Here is a 20279-nt window from a genome sequence, read left to right on the forward strand (position 1 = left end):
CTAAATGTAATAGATACATATCCTAATGCAGAGACACATGCAGAGTGCTGGTACTACTCTTAGAGCGAGGAGGCATCCCAGGTTTTGTACCTTTTTTCACTGTGTAACAGCAGCAAACCCTCAATGTCAGCCTGGGGAAAGAGGTGCTTCAGGGGAACACACAGCACTTCAGTACAGACTGGTCCATCTTAGGGGCTGACTGGCTGAACCATCTGGTCCTGGCTAAGACTTGCTAAGATGATCTACCTAATGAAAGAGTAGGTTGGATAAGAATGAAAACCAAATTTCTGCAACAGAAGCCAGGAAATAAGAGAAAGGGACTGGAAGAGCACACTGTCACCACTTCTGATTGATTTTGACCACGTTAACTGTAAACTAAGAGCCTACATACCCATCCCAGTTGGAGATGCCTTCATCCACCAAGCTGCTTTTACCATCAGTTGTTTTCCTCCACCTCACAAGCAAGTTCTTGGGCCTACTGAACTGGGGTCACACGTTCAATGAGTTGCTCAGCACTAAGCAGGAGAATGTTGCCAGAGCTGGAAGAGCTTTAAGGCTTTCCAATGACAACAAAGCACACACCTAGGACTAGCTATAAAAAGCATCCTGAGACACAAGAGATTAGCTGGCATCCCCAAATGAAGCCTTGTAAGTCTGTGACAACAACAATGGGGAAGCTGCATAGTGATAACTGTGTATTTATGTCAAATCAAAGACATCAGCTCCAGTAGCTATTCATAGCCATTTTTACAACTGCTGTTCCAAGCCATTTTCACATAAAATATCACGTAAGATCTTAAAATCACACAGGAAAGAGCTAGAAGAGACTTTGAAAGTCATCTTGTCCTGTCTGAAGACCAGACCAACTGTACCTATTTACCATTCCAGACAGACAGGTGACCAGTGATTGTGCATCAACAATCAGAAATCAGAAAATCTTGAACAAAAATATTCCCCTCAAAGAAGGCTTTAGTAAAGCCTTCACCCTTACTCTGAAACAATAATTATGCTTGGGGCTCTTTGCTAAGGTTTTGGGCTTCCTGCACGTATGCTCCCCGCTACTTGCTTTGCAAAAGCAAAAAATTGAAAAAGAATGAATTGAGGGACTTCCAAGTCTAAGAAATAAATAAGGTGAGTTCATCAGACCCTTTTCAGGTCACCAGCTGCCCTCAGACCGTATGTACAAAAGCTGGCACAGCTTGGGCACTGTGGAATGAAGTTTTTACACCTGCCCACACATGAAGTGCTCAGATTGCACATCTCTAATGCAACAAACAGTCTTGTTTCATGTTCCATGATTTACCTCTGGGAAATCTGGGTGCAGGGCTTGGGTCACACTTAGGAGACAGGACACCAGGGAGGGTAAAGATGATTGTAGTTAAAGCTGTCCTGCAATTCTGCAATCCTTTTAAAACACAGTGCTAGTGCTCCAGGGATGCTTTAACCCAAGTTTCAGAATAACCAGACAGCTGGGCAGTTGTGCAAGACAGATTACTGAGCAGAATACAATGTTTAAAACTACAAATTCATGAACTTCTACAATAATTAGATAACTCTTTTTTTTCCCAAGATTTCCCTGGGATAATCCTGGGACTGTATTAAGCAGCAACCTCCCTGGAATGGGTGTAGCAGCATGACTTTCTTGTAGGAAGAATGGTAGAGCACACCGAGTTGGAAGGGACCCGTGTTACTTTTCCTTCTCACTTTACATAAATAAATGAAACGTCTACAAAGATAATGTTACCACAAAGCAACACCAATAAGCACATGAAAATTATGATGTTAACAAGCTTGGATTTCCAAAGTCTGTCCCTTCCTGTTGGATTAGGCTGCCTTGATGTGCAAGGGCTGAAAATGGCACTTGTAGCTAGGATATTAAGGATCTTGTGTCCACAACAGTTACGCTTAATGTGAGAGCGTAGCAGCCTGTGTCTCAACATCTTTTCATCCAGCAGCCCAGCTGGAATTAGAGAAAACATGCTTTAATGATAAAAATACAGATGCAGAAGACAGGAAATGCTGAAGAAATTTTTCACCAAAGACAGAACTCTTCAGGGACCCATCAAAATGTTCCTTTCTTTCAGAAAGATTTGTGATCTCTTGCCATGAGAGTTACTATTTACTTTAACACGTTATTTTCCAAACAGAAACCATATGAGATTTAAAACAAGTTGTTTGAACTCGGGATGTAAAATCCCACTAAACCACAGTTGATTATGATTCTGGGAACTCAGTGTTTGGATTCCTGAACTGAAAAAGAATTAGCCCAGAGGGACCCAAGACTGAATGTCGCTACATTGATTTTCTAGCAAAGCAGTGAAGTCCACATTGTCCTCTTCTGGGTGTTTTTACAAGTACACAACTACAACCCAGTGCTGTTAAACCAAACCACACTAAATGCAGCACCTCACTGTATCACTCCAAAGGAAAATGCAAAGAGAGGGAAAAGTGGAACATACACATACATGAGAACTACCTCGAAGAATGCCAGCAGGCAGCTTTCTGCTTAATCACAGAGTGGTTTGGGCTGGAAGAGAACTTAAAGAAAATCAAGTTCCAACTCCCTGCCATGAGCAGGGACACCTCTCACATGACCAGGCTGCTCAAGGACCCATACAACATGGCCCTGAACACTTCAAGGGTGGGGGCATCCACCACCTCCCTGGGCAACCTGTTCTAGTATCTCACCATCTTCATAGTGAAGAATTTCTTCCTAATACCCAATCTAAATCTATCCCCTTCCAATTGAAAACCCTTCCCCCTCATCCTATCACTACATGCCCTTCTAAAAAATCCCTTCCCAGCTTCCTTGTAGGCCCCTTCATGTACTGGAAGGCTGCTATAAGATCCCCTGGAGCCTTCTCTTCTCCAGGCTGAAGCAGCCCAGCTCTCTCAGCCTGTCTTCATATGAGAGGTGCTGCAGCCCTCTAATCACCTAATCGCCTTGACATCAACCAACCACTGGCTATGGATAAGGATAATGACACCACGGTAACTATTGCATTTCATTTTATAGCTAATGGTGTGGCACAAATCCACGGTGCTTTCCTTCAGCATGAGAAAAATAACAACCGCAAAACATGGGTCCTTAATATGAAGACAACTTCCTCATTCTTCAGGCAGCTTTCTACAGCAACTCCAGGGGCCTGGGGAATACCAGGTTGAGTAGTACAGCCTGGGAAAAAGCAAAGAAGAAAGTGAACATCTCACAGGAGGCTGCTTAGCTCATTTCCCCCAAAACAGACCCAGGCAGGGAATCTTGCGTATTTTTACCCAAGTCCTGAGGCAGATGATCTGCTTGACTCTAGTTGCCATTCTGGTTCTCTCCTGAAAGCTTAGAGGCAAACATGGTTGAATAAAAAGCTCTGGAGTAAAAGACAGGAGCTCAGACCTTACCCAGAGCTTGACTTAGCAGAAGAAATGGTGCTGTGCTGGCACAGGACGCCCTCCCTGAAACCACATAAGACCTGGAATACAGGTCAGAGACACCATTGCTTCAGCACAGCAAGGACATGCAAAGGAGGGAGTTGGAAAAAGTGGACTTGATAGCAGGATTGCATTTTATGGCAGGCACCAAGCAGATGAGTAACAGTCCATGTAAGAATCATCCTGTCTGACAGAGACAGGATGATGTCATGGCTATGTAACACCTGTTAAATCACACAAATACATTCTCTTAAAGGGAGACATCCCTTTTCCTACTCAGTTACACCTAAGAGTACATAGGGGCAAATTTATAGCACCGTAAGAAATCCAGCTTCCGATCCCTGTACTCTCTGAAGACATGTGAATTTACATTTTCCATCTCTTAGTGCCAAAAGAATTTAGGAATTGGGTATTTCTGGATGAAAGTGGTCTATTTAAAAATATTTTAATATTTACAAGAGTAAGGACTGAACTCTAAGTGTACCATGCCTTCCACAAAAGCTTCCTAACAAGCTGTGTTCACTTTTGTGGCCACAAAGGTACAGGTGAGGCTAGATGGGGCTTTGGGCAACCTAGGCTACTGAAGGGTGTCCCAGCCCATGGCAGGGAGTTGGCACTAAATGGCCTTTGAGGTTTCTTCCAAGCCAAACCAGTCTGGGATTCTGTGACAATGTCCTTCTTTCCTGTTCTCCCAGCTCTGCAATTTCTCAGTGACATCCATGCACAAATCTTAACAAGCCATTAACGTGTAACTCTCATCCCTGATCTAAGTGTGCTCCAATCAGCTGTAACGGCGACAGAAGCTGGGACAACCAGCAGTGAGTTGGAGCAGGTCCTAAGGAAAACTATATTGTCGTTATTGGAAAAGGATTATGGTGGATCACCAGCCACATGAGAAGGGATACCCAAGGAGAAGAGTCACACAGTGGGGATCCTGAGATGATTTTCTTTGCTGGCCATTGGAGAGTGTTTTCCCTTATGGTTCTTCCACCCTCCTCTATTTCATGGGGTTTTTTTCTTGTCAGCAAAAGTAACTTTTACCACTGAAGTTGTTGTCTGCCAACAGCAATGGACTGTCTCATGCTTTGTGCAACAGGTCAGCTTCAAAAATACTACTTCATATTGAAAAGAAGTACAAAAAATTTCATTAATTCATGTGCAGAGGGGCAGCACCAGGGTTATCAATCACATCCTACACCACTGTTAGTATTACTGCAGTGACCTCAACCTAAAGAACACAAGGGCACAAAATCAGAAAATTATTTTCTGTACAGCTTCCTTCTGCAACAATGTATTTATATTAATCAAAGTGTTTTTAAAGTGTACATCATTTTCTAGAAAAAATCACCATGATAATTACACACTGGGTCTACACTGGATACATATTTAAAAAAATCTGTTGTCTCAAAGATTTTATAAAGTCCAAAAGCAGAGGCTACATTTTGAAGAACTCCCGTAGCTACCTGGATATTATTCTTTTGGGTCAACTTAAAAATAAAAAACTAAAACCACTGCACACTTCTGGCTTGCAGGTTCATGGGATTCACAGTGTCCAAACCAGAAATAGGTAATCAGCAATTAAAAAATATCCTTGATTGCAAAATATATTAGCAATACAGAACACATTGCCATTCTTCTTAACATATGAAACATCCTTTAATATAATTTATGGCTTATACAGTCCTTGACAGCAGGGATGTACTCATTCTTTCTTTTTGGTAAAGTCATATGGTTTCCACCACTGTGCAAACTGCAACACCTTCTTCCTCTGATCCTCAAAGTTCTGTCTGATTCCTTTTCTCCAGAGCTGTGGTTCCAAGTCCAGCATGCCACCAATAATTTCCTTTGCAATAGAAGAAAAATGGCAAATGTAAAATTACCATATCATTTAACACTCCTATGCATATATTAAAGAAATATTTTTTCAAATCACATGATTATTTGTCACAGTTTCCTGTGAGTGCTAGTTACTAAAACTAGGAATTCTGAAAAATATGCCAATTCAAAAATTAGAACTGTAGCAGTTAGATGGTGGCCTCAGCACAGCAATGTGCTGTATAAATATCTTGAAAGCTCCCCACTTTGCTTTAGCTCCTCCTGAAGTTCTATTTCTCCCCAATCACTCCTAATGTTTTTTCAATATTGACTCTTTCAGTAAGTTATGCTGTGACACATGACAGGAAGAATTTCTTGCAGTGCTTCCTGTATACACTATAGTCTCTATACCACGTGGAGTAATTTAACTACCTAAGTATTTTACTAGGAGTCATCTGTCTGTGTGCATACACACCCTAATTCATACAAAGAGGAGCCAGTGCACCTACATGAGAATACTAAGGCCATGAAGACTTAAACAGATGCAAACATTTCCCATCTATTAGATAATATGACAAATAACTTGAGTTCCTAATAATTCTGAAGAAATGTGGAACTAGAGTCGCATTCTGAGTATCAACCAGTGATGAAATCAACTACTCCTTTATTCAACAAGTTAGGTCACAATGACTCACCAAGAAAAGGCAGGTAGTAAATTGGGATAAAGTACATCAAAGTGATTGTTCTGGCAGCATCTGTTTTAATTACTTAAATTTTACCAAACAGAGTATAATTGGTAAATTGATCTTTTACACAACAATACCTTTCCAAAGTAATGGGGGAACTTGTGTTGATCTTCAATGATATGAGCAAATCCTCCTTGAAGGCCAAAGTCCACAGCAAAGTATGGCAATCCTTTAGGAACCTATGCACACAAAATGGCATTTTCAGATGTTTAACAGACTGCAGGCACTTAGTTAACCTCTCCACAACTTCATGAATTTTGAGGCAGCTGGCTTTACAGTTGATAGTATCAAATTTTATTTTAAGTTATAAAATTGCTACAGAGAAACATTAAAATAAGCAGGAGAAAGAACATCATGCAGCAACTAGATAAAAAGACACTGAAAACTGAAACAGTGAGTACAGAACCTCCAGAGGACCCTCCTGAGATGAGGAGGGACCAGGCAGCAACACACACACTGAGCAAATGCCTTCCTGACTCCATGACTCTGAATGAGATGGGATGACTACCACCAGCAAGTTGCATTTATTAAAAGTCTTGTACAGTAACAGGAATTATTTACTGGGAGGAAGTGCTTCAGGGAAGAGGGGAAACACCTCTATGGAGAATACACTACTAGAAACTCCTACTGCATGACTGGAAGGTGCCATTACCTTGCTGAATTGCATTTATTTAATAATATTTTATACCTGATTAATTTAATCAGTCAGTCTACAGACTGTGGTTATCCTGCCACAAGGAAAGATGCTACAGGCATTTCTTTTACCCTAAAATGTTAAAAATCACACAACTGTGTAACAATTTACACTCAGATGCATTTCATTAGTTTAAAGAAGTGTCATGACTTAATCTGAAACTGGTATATAATGCAATCACAAAAACGCATGGCTAAGATGATTCTTAAAGAAATCAAATGTCATCATGTCCTACCATGCATCAAGCAAACTATACTTCATTTATTTGTGACAGATGAAGACTTTCCCTTTTCTGAAACATCAATGAGCAGAAGACACCCAAAACATAGCTATTTTGTTTTCTGTTTACATCCACCTTAAGTTTAAGTCTTCCCTAAGTCCTTGCGACAAATGAGCTGAATTCCTTGTCTGCACCCACATAGTGCTAGTGAACCAGTACCATCTTGTTTAAACAGCCTCCTACATACAGAAAACTACCATCACATCCCATTTCAGGATTTTCTTTCCTAGTTTGCACTACCCCCAAACCAGTTTCTTTAGTTAAGTTTTCTAACCTTTGTTCTTCTCTTCTGTAACTGTCTTCAAACGCTGTGCCCAAAACCAGAGCCAAATTTTCCGGGTGAAACCTCACCATAAGCTGACCCAGAATGGGACCCATTATATTTATATGACTTTCCAGCTTACATGGCAGAAAAAAATCTGTCTCTTTGCTACATTTGCTACCATAGATGGTCTAGCTCAAATATCATCACAATATACAAAACCTCTCCTACTACACAGCCACCCAACCCCTTACTCTTCTGCATTGTACTTCTCCCTCTTCGTCGTACCAGGCTTCATTTCTCACCATTAAAACCCATCATCGTTTCCTCCTAAACTAGGATTCTTTTAGTACAAAGGTGATATATTTACTAAAAGATACTTTCAGCAATTATTACTACACAGTAAACTACTACTGTGTGGTAAAGTCTATATACTCCACATCTTTCACTGTAATATTAAAAAGATGGAACAATCTTTGGACCTAACAGTTTCAGAATTATTCCTTTAAGATTTGTATAAACAAAGATGTTTCAGTTTGGTATCCAGGATACAGAGAGAGCTGTTCCCGTGCTTTAAGGAGGGGAAAAAATAATTTTTAAAAAAATTAAAAAGAGAGATAATACTGTTTACATTTTCACTTCATAAACATAGCAACACAAAAGGCTGTTCTAGGTCAATGAAAAAGACACATCATATTTTTTCCATGAAAGTAATTTGGAAATCTTTGATCTACCTTAATTCTTAAAGTTAATCAAGAAAATTATGCTAGTACATGTCCACAAAGTGCCAGCTTTGTTCTCAACCAGCACTTGCAGCTCAGTCCATCAACTGCTCAAATAAGTAAGAATTTTTTTCCCTAAGGTCAGTTAGGAGTTCAGTCAGACTCTTAATTCTCATCATACCTATGCCATGTCCTGATGCACTAATCTAATTGTGCTCCCTTTCTCCTCTTTGAAACAGTTAATAATGAAAAAAGATGACAAGGATTTACTGAGAAATTCAGGGTTCGATACATCACATTACTTACAGATTTCCGAATATCTTTTGAAGAAAGATCAATTAACTTCTTGTTCATGGACCACTCTTCATCAGACTCCATTATAGCTTTCTGTAAAATCATTTTATCTAAATGTGAAAACAGCCCTTCACACAGCAAGCAAAGAACTGACTTTTCAATGTAGAGAATTACGTAGCACTGCAAGTACCAATTATTTCTGAACAAAGTAACTTTATTTTTGGCAACCTTTCTCATTTCCAGAGCTCAGATACTTTATAAAGGCACCATGTAGTATCTTCAAACTTACTTAATTCTGTTCATCTTTTCTTACTTTGAAATTTAAATTATCTCTAACAAGTTTCAACTAAAAGGTCACATTATCTTTTTACTAAGCTCATACAAAACCTCTTATGAATTCATTACAATATATTAGCTTTTTTTTTTCTTTTTCTTCTTTTTTAAACCCTGAGAGGACAATCCAGAGTAGAAGGTTGACTGTGCTTAAAAACCTTTAAAACTGCCCGTGTCCTCCACAGTATGGAAGCAGGTTTTGTGTAGTATAGTGTAGGTACCTTTTACATTTCATTTGCTGTGTATTTTAATAATGGAAACTGCTGAAATAAATTTTATGCAAATTACACTGTATTAAATCTTGTACTTCATCTTTCCTTCAGTATTCAGCCAAAATACAAGTTTTACCAGCACTTGAAGCACAGCAATGAAATCAACCAAGTGCAGAGTTACGAATGCAGTAGACTTTACTGCACTGCTATTCATCATACTGACTGCTCAACTTCATCAGAAACCAATCACATTATTTATTGCCAGAAAAGAAAACCAGTATTTCAAAGAACAAGTAAAAAAACCCACTTAGACAATTGATGCAATTGCTGAAAGCCCAAAGGCCTCAGTTCCAGGAAGAAGTTTCAATGAGCCTTTCCTTAAAGAGTCAGTGGAAAGAAACCAGAAAAGCTACAGAAGAAATATCTATCATGCTGTCTAATGTTCAGAGTTTGAAGACACGTGTAAAATTTGGACTTACTGAAATAAAACAGGGATGAAACATTATATGTGGGTATTTCTTAAAGCAGTTCACATTAGTTTCTCATTTTACGCTTGCCAAGGCGCATGTATGGAGTTTTAAGCTTATACTGTAGGACTTTAGTGAGAGGTATTGCAATCCTTACAGCAATTCAAGAAACTACAATTCTCTCATCTTCTTCCAGCATTTGTCAGTGCAGTCAGATGTGAGGCAACTGAAGTGTGTCATACGCCTCTTCCACTGAGTACTTGAAAAAGAGAATTACACCTCACAGAGCTTGTGTTAAGATCAAAGAATGGATCAAGAAGTAAGATCTAAGAATCCATCTTTTCAAAACCAGTACTTGAATACCATAGGGTCATAGACTGGTTTGGATTGGAAGGTACCTCAAAGGCCATCTAGCTCGAACCCCTCTGCCATGGGCAGGGACACCCTCCACAAGACTAGGTTGCCCAAAGCCCCATCCAACCTGGCCTTGAACACTGCCAGGGAGGGGGCAGCCACAGCTTCTCTGGGCAGCCTGTGCCAGAGCCTCACCATCCTCACAGGAAAGGATTGCTTCCTGATGTCTAACCTAAATCTCCCTTCTTTCAGCTTAAACCTATTACACCCTGTCCAATCACTACGTGACCTTACAAAACATTTTCCAGAAATAAATGAATTATGATAAATACATTCAAATGACTTAAGAAAAAAAAAAGTGTACCTTAAAGTAGATTGGAGCCATATCTCCTACTTCTTTTGGAAGAGGAATACACTCATATACCATGTGATACCGTTTTTTCATGCCCATGTTTGTTTCTAGGAACACACAGTCCAAGTCTTTCTCCTCAAACATTTTCACCAACACATTTCGGAACCTCTGGTTAAAGAAAAAAGAAAAAAGTGTAATTTGAATTTTTTCAAAGCTTGCAGATATAAGAGTTTCTACTACTTCACTGACATTCATAATAGACTCATATTAAAATGGGCAACAACTGCAGTCATACTAGGAAAATTCCCCACAATACAAACATAAGAAGTCTAGAAAAGTATTGTGAAATATATGTTAACACTAAAACCTATCTTAAAAATATCACATACTTTTACAGCCAAACTTAAAACTAGGTCGAACCTACTAACTGTGATGCTCCATAAAACAATGTGGCTTTAACAGTAGGTCCCATGCTTGCCAATTCTAAGAAGGTGATAGCTTGGCTTAGCTTGTACTAACTATGGACACCATAATCCTTTACATTACACAGATTAAAAAGGAGAAGAAAGAAATAAAAGACATTTCCACTTGGCATAGAATCATAGAATGGTCTGGATTGGAAGGGACCCCAAGGATCACAGAGCTCCAACCCCCCTGCCACAGGCAGGGCCACCAACTTCCAGGCCTGGATCTACACAAGGCTGCCCAGGGTCCCATCCAACCTGGCCTTGAACACCTCCAGGGACGGGGAATCTACTACTTCTCCGGGTCAGCCTGTTCCAGCACCTCACCACTCTTTCTGTAAACTGATTGACCTTTAAGGAAAATATTAACTTTACCTCAAAAGAAAGTCATGGCTATAACCACATTCTTTACTGTATGGAAGATAAATGTAATACTTAATACAGCTGGCCTCAAGATACATTTACCAGTTCCCCCTCACATTCGATTAGGTGCTGCATGTACTCAAAGTGTATTTCCATTTATAGCTCTGCTAGGTCCAATGTCAGGGTCCTGCAGATGCTCAACAGGCTCTGCAGCCTTTTACCTGCTGGGGGTCTGCCTGCCTATGCAGATGGGCAGCTCTCACATGGTGCAGTGTAACCTGGGATCAGATGCAGCATGAAGAGCTGGGGAAAAAGACTTGTGAGAAATGGGGAGGCAGTTCCCCTTCCCTCAGGAGGTGCAGTTAAGCTCAGGCCCTCACTTTTGGTCCTTGCCTGAGCTATGTTTCATGCCTGTACCCAGCCACGTGTCTGGCAAATCTTGGCCATGACTTACTGACCTGACCTTGAACCTATCCTACCATCACAGGACCCATGCTCTCTTCTCCTGGCTTGGGTACCATGGGACTGCGCCTTGTTAGTGAGGAAACTTCCCCCACCTGCCTTGCCCATCACCTTCTGTATTAGGTTCATGTGGCAAAGCTTTTGTAGCAGAGGGGGAAGCACACTGAAGCAGTCTATTCCTGGAGGTCTACACCCCATGGACAGGGCCCACACTGGAGCAGTGTGTGAAGAACTGCAGCCCATGGGAAGGACTCACATTGCAGAAGTCATGGAGCACTGTCTCCTGTGAGAGGAAGCCCACAATGAAGCAGGGGAAGAGCGTGAGGAGTCCTCCCCCTAAGGAGGAAGGACCAGCAGAGACACTGTATGATGAACTTACCCCAACGCCCGTGCCGCTGGGGGGATGAGGGAGGGAAATCAGGAGGGTAGGTAAGCTTTGGACAAAGGAAGGGGGGCAGGGAGGGGAGGTTTAAGATTTAGTTTTATTTCTCACTACTTTTCTCTGATTTGATTGGTAATAAATTAAACTAATTGTCCCAAGTTGGTGAGTGATGTCTCCCAGGGGGCACCTGGCCCTCAGCCTGGGTCAACTCACCACACCATCCACCCTTGACTTGCCTGCCAGTTGAGCAGCCCGCTCCTGCTGCTCCCTGACTCTTGGCACTTGGTATTTGCACCCCAGATATGCAAAAGCCTCATTCTATCACTTACAACATAGAAGTTGAACTAAATTATCAAGCACAAGGAATGGTTTTTGAGACTTCTTCAAACACATTTTCAAATTCACCAAAGATCTGACTTTGTGACAGGGTAAATGTTTCCAACAGTATGTCAAGATCTTGAAATCTGTTTTTTTTTAAAATGAAGCTCTGTGTTATACATGCTCCCTATAGTATTTCCATAGCATAAGCCAAGAAATCACTGCATGAGCCTCAGGGACCACAGATACCATAGCTCTATGACTCACACAACTTATAGGTTGTCATTTTGCATTCCTGGGTTTTTTTCCCCCAATTAACAACACTCAGAAGTAAAAACAACACAACTAAAAGGCTAATTCCATCTAAAGGTTTAAGATTTCCTATCTCAATGTAAATGGAGAATTATGAATCAAACAAGCATAAGCAAACACATAGTCATGAAGATCAGCAAGTACTGAAGTAAAACAGGTGGAAAACAAATCACTACCAGGTTTTCAATGGAACAGGACAAGAAATGGACCTGTCTTCTCCCTACCCCTTTGTCATCTTGCACAGACTTCTAGTTTGATCCACACTAAGAAACTTGGCAAAATATGTATCTTAACCAGGTATTTAGGTCTCCAAAGCAGGCCTCACACCCCGAATTCCTCCCCACAAGCAAACTGGTTCATGCTGTGACCAGAAACCAGTACCACCACCACACAAACACAACCAGAAGATCCTGCCTGGTGAACAGATACTGTACATGACTGATGCAGGACTTCACTGCACAGAGCAACGTACAGCTCTGAATTAATAGCTTGTCATCTTCTCCCTCTCACCCCAGCCCACAGACCTCTACTTCTGAAGTACACCCCAGCAAGCAACTCGGCAAGAGAAACATTAAACCAAAGGTTGGGCAGCACTATTACTCAGAGCCACCACCCAACAGTATCAACTGAAATCCAAACCCACTGACAAGCCCAGAATATCTGCAGATGTTAGCTAATGTTCCCAGGCTGCAATTTATTGGTTTTAAATATATTGCACTTTTCCTCTAAATTCAGAACAGGCCAAAACATCAAGGATAATTAGCACTGGAAAGGACAAAACCATTCATAGGAGCAAAACAAAAGAGCTTGGCTTATGCTGGGATGCACATTTAACAACAGTCCAGGCACTACAGAATATGTAAAGATTTGTATCTTTTCATATAAAAAAATTTACATGCATATTTATTTTGGCAAGTGAGCACATCAGTCTAAAACACACAATATGCTGAATTCAAGTGCCTGAAGGCATACAGTATAAAAGAACCCTTCTTGATTCATTCCAACAATTCTTAAAAAACATATCCCATCAGAAAGAGTTAGCTAAAGCATGTGCTTGATACAACATTTTATGAATATTTAAAGTGTGATTTATTTTTTTTTATCAACAGCAGTATACAATATGTCTCTGGCATCAGAAAGTTAGATTAGTCACTGAGTAAATTTATGTTTATACTCCTGTTAAAGCTTTCCAGACTCCTCCTACTGAAGTACAGTGGGGGAAGTGGGGGGGAATAAATAAAAAACATTAAAATAAAACCAGACAAAAACCTACTACCCCCCCTTCAAAAATAAGAAAAAAAAATCACCAAAAAAAACCAACCACCCCCCCAAAAAAAACCCCAGAAAAACCTGGTGTCCTTCCCCTCCCAAAGTCCTTCATTGCAAAGAAATGTTTAAATTGGCTATGAAAGTACTCAGAGGGTGAATGGATAATGGTTTTAGTTGAAGTTTCTAGGCAGGAAAAGACTAGCATTGAATACAGGAACTGCATTTGCTTACCTGTTCTTTATCCTATTTTCTTTCTCATACAAATTTAGAAAAATCATCTTTAGATAAAAGAGATTGGGATAAATATAAGATACAGAATGAACATATCTGTTGTTCCTCCTGACCACAACTTGTTGCACTTATTTGCTTCTTATCCAACTTTCTTAGGCATTTCTGTCATATAGAAAAGAACCCCTTTCCCTTCCTGCTTGGCAGAAACATAATTTACAGGGAAACTCTGTATAAGAATTATATCAGCCATGAGAATCAACGAGGGGAGCAAACATGGAAAGTCAGAGAATCCATCTCCCAGGCTTCAGGCAGAATCAATGTTACTTAGAGCACTTCAAACTCATAAATTAACCTGCATTTAAATCTAAGCAACTGCAAGAAATGATGTCTTTCTCTAGCCTGAAAGAGTATCCAGTATTTTGATGTAAGAAGTTCCAAGTTGTGTTCCCCTTGTAATAATCCTGATGGCAGGAGGGGGTGAGGGGGGTGGGGAGGGGATACCCCATCACTGTCCATTTCTTATGCAGAATCTTGTTACTTTCCTCTCGTGATTTTCCTTTTCCAAAGAAAACAGAACTCAAAATCTTCAAAACGTCTTCATAAAGGAGTTGGAAAGCATGACCCAGCAAGCTTGGCACTTTCTTCTAATAATTCTTTTCAAAACACTAGGAAATTGGATTCTATTAGGGAGCTCACTGATTTGAAGACGACTGAGATAGGTGAATTTCAATTGAGAGAACTAAGACCCAGATTAGCTTAAAAACCCTGAAGATATGTAAACAACATATCTTCAGTTCGTGTTTCATTATAAGTGATTTTTCTGCCTTGACAATCCTTTTCTTTTCCTTGGCCCTCCCCAAGGAAATCCCAACTGCCAAGCCAGTTATTCCACTAGCTGTATGGGATCAGCTGTACTTACATCACTCCAAGAGACATTCCTCTAACCTGGTTTTGAAGACCTCCAGCAGCGGTGGATCTGCAGCATTCCAGGCAACTTCTTCTAGTGCTTATAAATAAAAACATTTCTCCAGTGTGTACCCTGTGTCTCCCTATTTCATTTTCTGACCAGTAATTATAACCCATAATGCAAGAATGTTGTGCCCCTTACTGGAAAGAGAGAAATACTTTTAGGCTTGAAATTAGAAAAATAGGTACTTATGACAAGTATATTATTTTCAAAACAAAATTAGTTTACAAAAAAAAATGGTAGACCAGTTTCTCAGCTGACCTGGATTTCCTCCCAGATGTCTTCATCCAAAAGAGTGGCTGCAGTATGGTGCTGCAGAGGGGCTATCAGGCAGTGACCTTCAGTAAGGGACTGCTTGCTCGGCAGAGACAAATATACCTATAAAAAGCAAACAAAAAATGAAGTGCCCATTTTTCTAGCATTAAAAACCTTCCCACTGCTAAGGCTAAGAAATCCATTATTTACTAAAATTCAAACCAATAGAGGCCATTGCCTGCTTTTACAGCAATGTGTTAGCAATTATAGTGTTTTTAAAAAGGTCCCAATATCCATCAGTAGCTCTAATAAACTAATAGCATCCAGACAGCAGCTCCACCAAGGGAGTAGTATCAGCCCTAGAGACACACCAGTAGCAGAACCATCATGAAATCACACTGTTTAGTGTATTGATAACATGCATTTTTAAATAAAATGTAAGCAATAAATGCATAGAAATATATTTCTCTGTGTATATATATGTTATACAAAGACACAGATATATATCTGTATGCATTCTTTAATATGTGTATGTGTATATATATTCATATATAAACTATATAAAAAAATAGGTGCCATGTACCATAATACCTATCTATGCATTTAGTTTCTTGGCCTATAAGTAGTTTCAAGTCAAATAAAAACCCAAGAATAATAAAAGAAAATTTTGGAGAAAGAATGACAAAAAAGCCCACACTGAAGCACTTCATAAGTTAGAAATGCAAATATTTATGCAACTTTTAAAAACATTAACAGAAACAGGAAGGAACCATATATCAAACTTCTGTCTACTTTAAAGGATTTTAGGCTTAAAAATTGAATTCTCCACTTAATTTTCTTTTATGTCACTGAGATGCAGTTGTTCACCAGTTCAAATTTCCTCCAGTGCAGCATGATTTAGTCTTCCACAAATCCACCTACAGTCTAATCTCCGCACTCAGATCTTTCATTATTGCCTCCACAAATCCACAAATCTGAAGTTCTGATATCAAAGATTAGCTTTGTAATTCATGACAGATTTATATCTCGCTCACCCTTGAGGAATCTGTGAAACCAATTGGAAGGGCAAGGAAAATAAGATGTGGAACAATAAATCATTTCGTAGAAGCAATTTTGTTCTTAATCTTAGGCACTCTAACATTAATACTGCCTTCCTTTATTTCTGTTTTATTTTTCCATTTGTGTTAAATTGCTATTTTCTTACCTTGGTGCCAATTGCAATAATAAGATGCTTAGAAAGTTCACTGCTATCAAAGCAGTACGGGCACTTTTCCATGCGTGCAGCAAGCTGCTGGTGCTCCTGTATGGCTTTCCTTCTTTGTACTTCTTCCTCCTCCCCACTGCGTGCTCTTTTGGCTGCTTTGGAAACAAACATGTCATCCAGAGTGTAGTAGTCTCTGTCAGTTTTTTCCATGAGCTGAAAAGACACACAGAAAAATTGCATGTGTATAGGTAAGAAAGGAAAAGTACTTATAGGTCTTTGTAGTATCCTCCACTGAGAAAAGCATGAAGTACGTAAGCAGCAGCATTACTTCTTCCCATATGGCATCTGCAGCACATGCAATCACCAGGTACATCTCCTGAGAGCAGTCATACACGACTTTAGACAGCGTAGATATTAAAATACAGACGTGTGACAGCAGTAAGAAGAGTGTATTACTGTGTTCCATCACAAGCTAAAGGCTAGGTATTTCCATATTATCTTGACATCACTTCAGCTTTAAAAAGGTGCCCGACTTTTAAAATTATATATTACCATGTATTTTATTTTGGTCTTCCCCGTTCCTCCTCCTCTCCTATTACTACTATCACTACCCATTAAATCATCTCTTGTGAAATAACTAGACCATGACTCTACACCTCACATTCAGAGCCTGTGAAAACATGCCAACAGTTATTCTTACCAAGCCAACAGTCCTAAGCTATTCTGTGGTAGAAAACAGTCTTTGTCTTCAGTATTTCATTATTCCTGAGTGTGCCCCTCTCTAGATCTGGATAATGAACGCAACCAGCACATTGCCCGAAACAAGGCTGAATGGTGGACAGGGGTTTTGTTTGCTCATTAACTGCTACATTTTAATTAAATGTCCCATAGGTAAATGGAAACTCTGAAACCACAGAATTATTGTGAAGATATGCTGGGGGTCAGTGGATACACACAAAATTTAATCTGTCCCACCTAGATGATTTTTAGGAGAGATGGGTTCTGTAGGTAAGAACTGGAGGAACCAAAGATGACAGAAGGTGACAAAGGACACGGTAAGAAGGCATGTGTACAGCAACAGCAGTAAGAGACCATTAATGGAAAGGGAAGCAAGAAACGGAGCACAGAAGTCATGGGACTCAAACCCAAATGGCAGTAAATGTCACTAAGCTTCACAACACAGAGAACAACATATACACACACACACATGTATATCTCATTAGACTTTATCAACCTTTTTTTATTTTGATGACAAAGAAATCCCACAACATTTTGCCTAAATCAAGACTTAGCAAGCCTTGATTGTAAGGATTAACTTTTAAAGGACTTAGGGAAAGCATTGCTCCATTTTCTACTTTAGCTGCTCTGTACAACTTTAAAATTATATGCCATTAATACCCTAAACATTCAACACATATAGCCAAAGGTAAAAAGCATTCAAAGATTTTTTTTTTCCATGTTTTTCTCTTTAAATGAAATCCCAGTGCTGCAGTAGTTTTATGCTATACTTGACTGTAATTTTACCTTGAATAGTTTCAGTAATCTCCTTATCAAAATGACAGGGAGAAAAAACCCCAGTACTCTATACAGATGTCTTGCTATTGGAAGTGCCGGTCCTTCACAGTCTTGGCAGATTTATGTCTGAGTAGTTTTGCTTCAAGAACTGCTAAGGAAATGGTAGATGTGTCTTCACAACAAATCCTAATATGCTTTAGAACACTAACTGGGGTAGCCCTAACAAAGGACTAATACTAGCTGAAGGTAGGTGGAAAGCGTACTGTAATAACTGAAGCACAGCCTCCAATAAAAGAAAATCTTCCGAATATCCCAGGCACATTTTGTGTAGATAATCTGATATTAAAAAAGACGACTTTATTTTGTAAGGCAGATACGTAACTTCACCCCAAAAAAACCCACAAACAACACAGCTCTTGCCTTCCCTGATAACTTCACGCCAAAAAACCCCACAAACAACACAGCTCTTGCCTTCCCTGGATAGTACAACACTCAAACACAGCCCAAGAGCTTCTTTTGAAAAGGTACTTTCACTATCAATGAACCAAGGAGCAGCCTCCTTAGTTCTACTTTATTTAGCTGTAATACATTTAACTTCTTATGTACCTTTCCTACTGGAAGTCACTGCTGACTAAAATCAACAGTTCAGTAGTTCAGCTCCATTCTTGTTCTGTTTTACTGCAATTCTATAATTCTGTATTTAAAATAAACAGGATATTCCTGAGCTTTAGAAAAAAATATTTAGTTGTTTGGTGTCAAAAAAATGATGTCTCTATTCTTCTGTCACTATAAGTAGAACAGAAAAAATAGAGGTTCAGCAGAGGAAGCACCAATAATCACCACCTACAGAACAGTATCAAAAGTAAAGGTTTAGTGGGTTTTTTGGGGGGTTTTCTTTGGGGTTTTGTAGGATTTTTTTAATAAAAAAAGGTTGCCACAAGAATACAAACAGAAATTAAAGATGACAGCTGGCGGGCTACAAAGAAAAGGAGGAGTGGAAATCGAAACACCTTGTCTACCCAGAGTATGACATGCAGCACGCAACTCCATCACTGTTTTGTTCTGCTTCACTTAGTAATAGTCATCAAAATTCCTGGCAAGTTATGCATGACCTCTTTAAAATAACAGTAGTTTTCCAAACAGCTTAAAATACTCTATGGATCCTCATGTGATGAAATAAATATTCATCTTATTGAACAGGCTGGATGATGCCTTTCTCCAACAGTGGATAATGTGCTGTATACTGAGACATCTGGGAGCCAGAAGAGAATGTTCACATAAAAAGCAGTAAACTTTAATAAAGTACATGCTGACTAAAGACCAGATTTGGTTTCTCCTGGTACAGTCATGACCAACAGAAGATCATTACATTTCAAGTGGTAATTCACTAAGGCAAAAAAGAAATATTGTCACTGTTCTTCAAGAACTGTACTTTTCTGCATCCTGTTCACTGCAATATGAAAAAATATTCATAATTCAATGACTCAAACCTATGGTAGATCTGAAGCAGTAAGTCGTCCAATACATGAACCTGGGAAGAGTCAAGGAAAGAAGTAGAATTCAGGAGACTTAAAAAAACCAAGCTACAAATGCAACAAAAAAAAAAGAGGAAAGGGGGGGAAAGAACACAAAATGAAACGGTAATTGGCAAAATTGGAGTCACCCAAAAAAAGGGTGAGAAAGATTCCCCAGTTGCACCAGAGAATTCTCCTACTGCTTCCTGGAAATCCAATGGTAGCATTTCAGGATTCAAAATTTGAAGTCCTCAGAACGAAGGGAAACAATCAGAAAGATTAAATAATACCTTCATTTTAACAACACTAAATAGACTGTATACACAAGTGGAATCATGTGCATACATCACTTGTCCAATGCAAGGTCCTAGAGCAGCCTGGATGCCACCAGTCAGTAGAGAGTCTTAAAGAAAACTTTGGGTTTTCCTGGGAAATAAAAAGATGTGTAGAAAAATTCTTCCTATAGATGGAGCCCAGGGGTGCCAGACAACACCACACTTCTGGCTTAAGACACAATACATGTTGGTTGGCAGAATTAAATGAAGCACATTGGAGAAGGAAGTAAAATAAACGTAAGATTACACTGGAGAAGTAAAGGCACAAGAACAGGTAGGTAGCACTGCAGCATTTTGGGGAGAAAAGTCACAGTTAAGGGCTATTTAAAGAAGGAGCATTCACTGACCAGAATCAGATTAACTCTATCCCAGAGTGCCTACCAGCAACAAAATTATAGATCCCACTGCAATACTAATGAATAACAGAAGGTAGTAAGGAATGCATGGCAGTCCAAGAAAAGGAACCAATACTCCAGCTTTAAAGATATTAAATAAGTGCTTAAAATAAGAAGGACATAAGAAAAAAAGAATTAAACATTTCAACCTGTTTGGGCAATAAAAAAGCCTATTCATTAATAATTCAAGTCCAATCAGATGCTCTTCAAGCACAATATCCTTCTATTGCTGAAGACAAAACACACACAGAGGGACAAAGTGGAAGAACTAAGGGTTATTCTTCCCTGTTTTCACACTGTTAAGAAGTACGTTGAGACCTTTATTCAAGCTGTAAG

At 39.5% G+C, this 20279-nt stretch overlaps 1 protein-coding gene across 1 annotated transcript in view; it reads right to left on the reverse strand.

The window, feature by feature from the left end:
• Positions 1–4750: 4750 nt before the first annotated feature.
• The window catches only part of CWF19L2 (CWF19 like cell cycle control factor 2), a 75392-nt gene continuing 59863 nt past the window's right edge, over positions 4751–20279 (reverse strand). The window contains exons 13-18 of the mRNA XM_084276717.1: positions 16185–16397; positions 14987–15103; positions 9970–10125; positions 8252–8332; positions 6065–6166; positions 4751–5269 (exon numbers count right to left, since the gene is read on the reverse strand). Coding sequence (XP_084132843.1) covers positions 5129–5269; positions 6065–6166; positions 8252–8332; positions 9970–10125; positions 14987–15103; positions 16185–16397 — 810 coding nt within the window. The 3' untranslated portion in view covers positions 4751–5128. The remainder of the gene's footprint in view (positions 5270–6064; positions 6167–8251; positions 8333–9969; positions 10126–14986; positions 15104–16184; positions 16398–20279) is intronic.

Source organism: Gallinula chloropus (genome assembly GCF_964237585.1).
Source record: "Gallinula chloropus genome assembly, chromosome: 1".
NCBI classification, from domain to species: Eukaryota; Metazoa; Chordata; class Aves; order Gruiformes; family Rallidae; genus Gallinula; species Gallinula chloropus.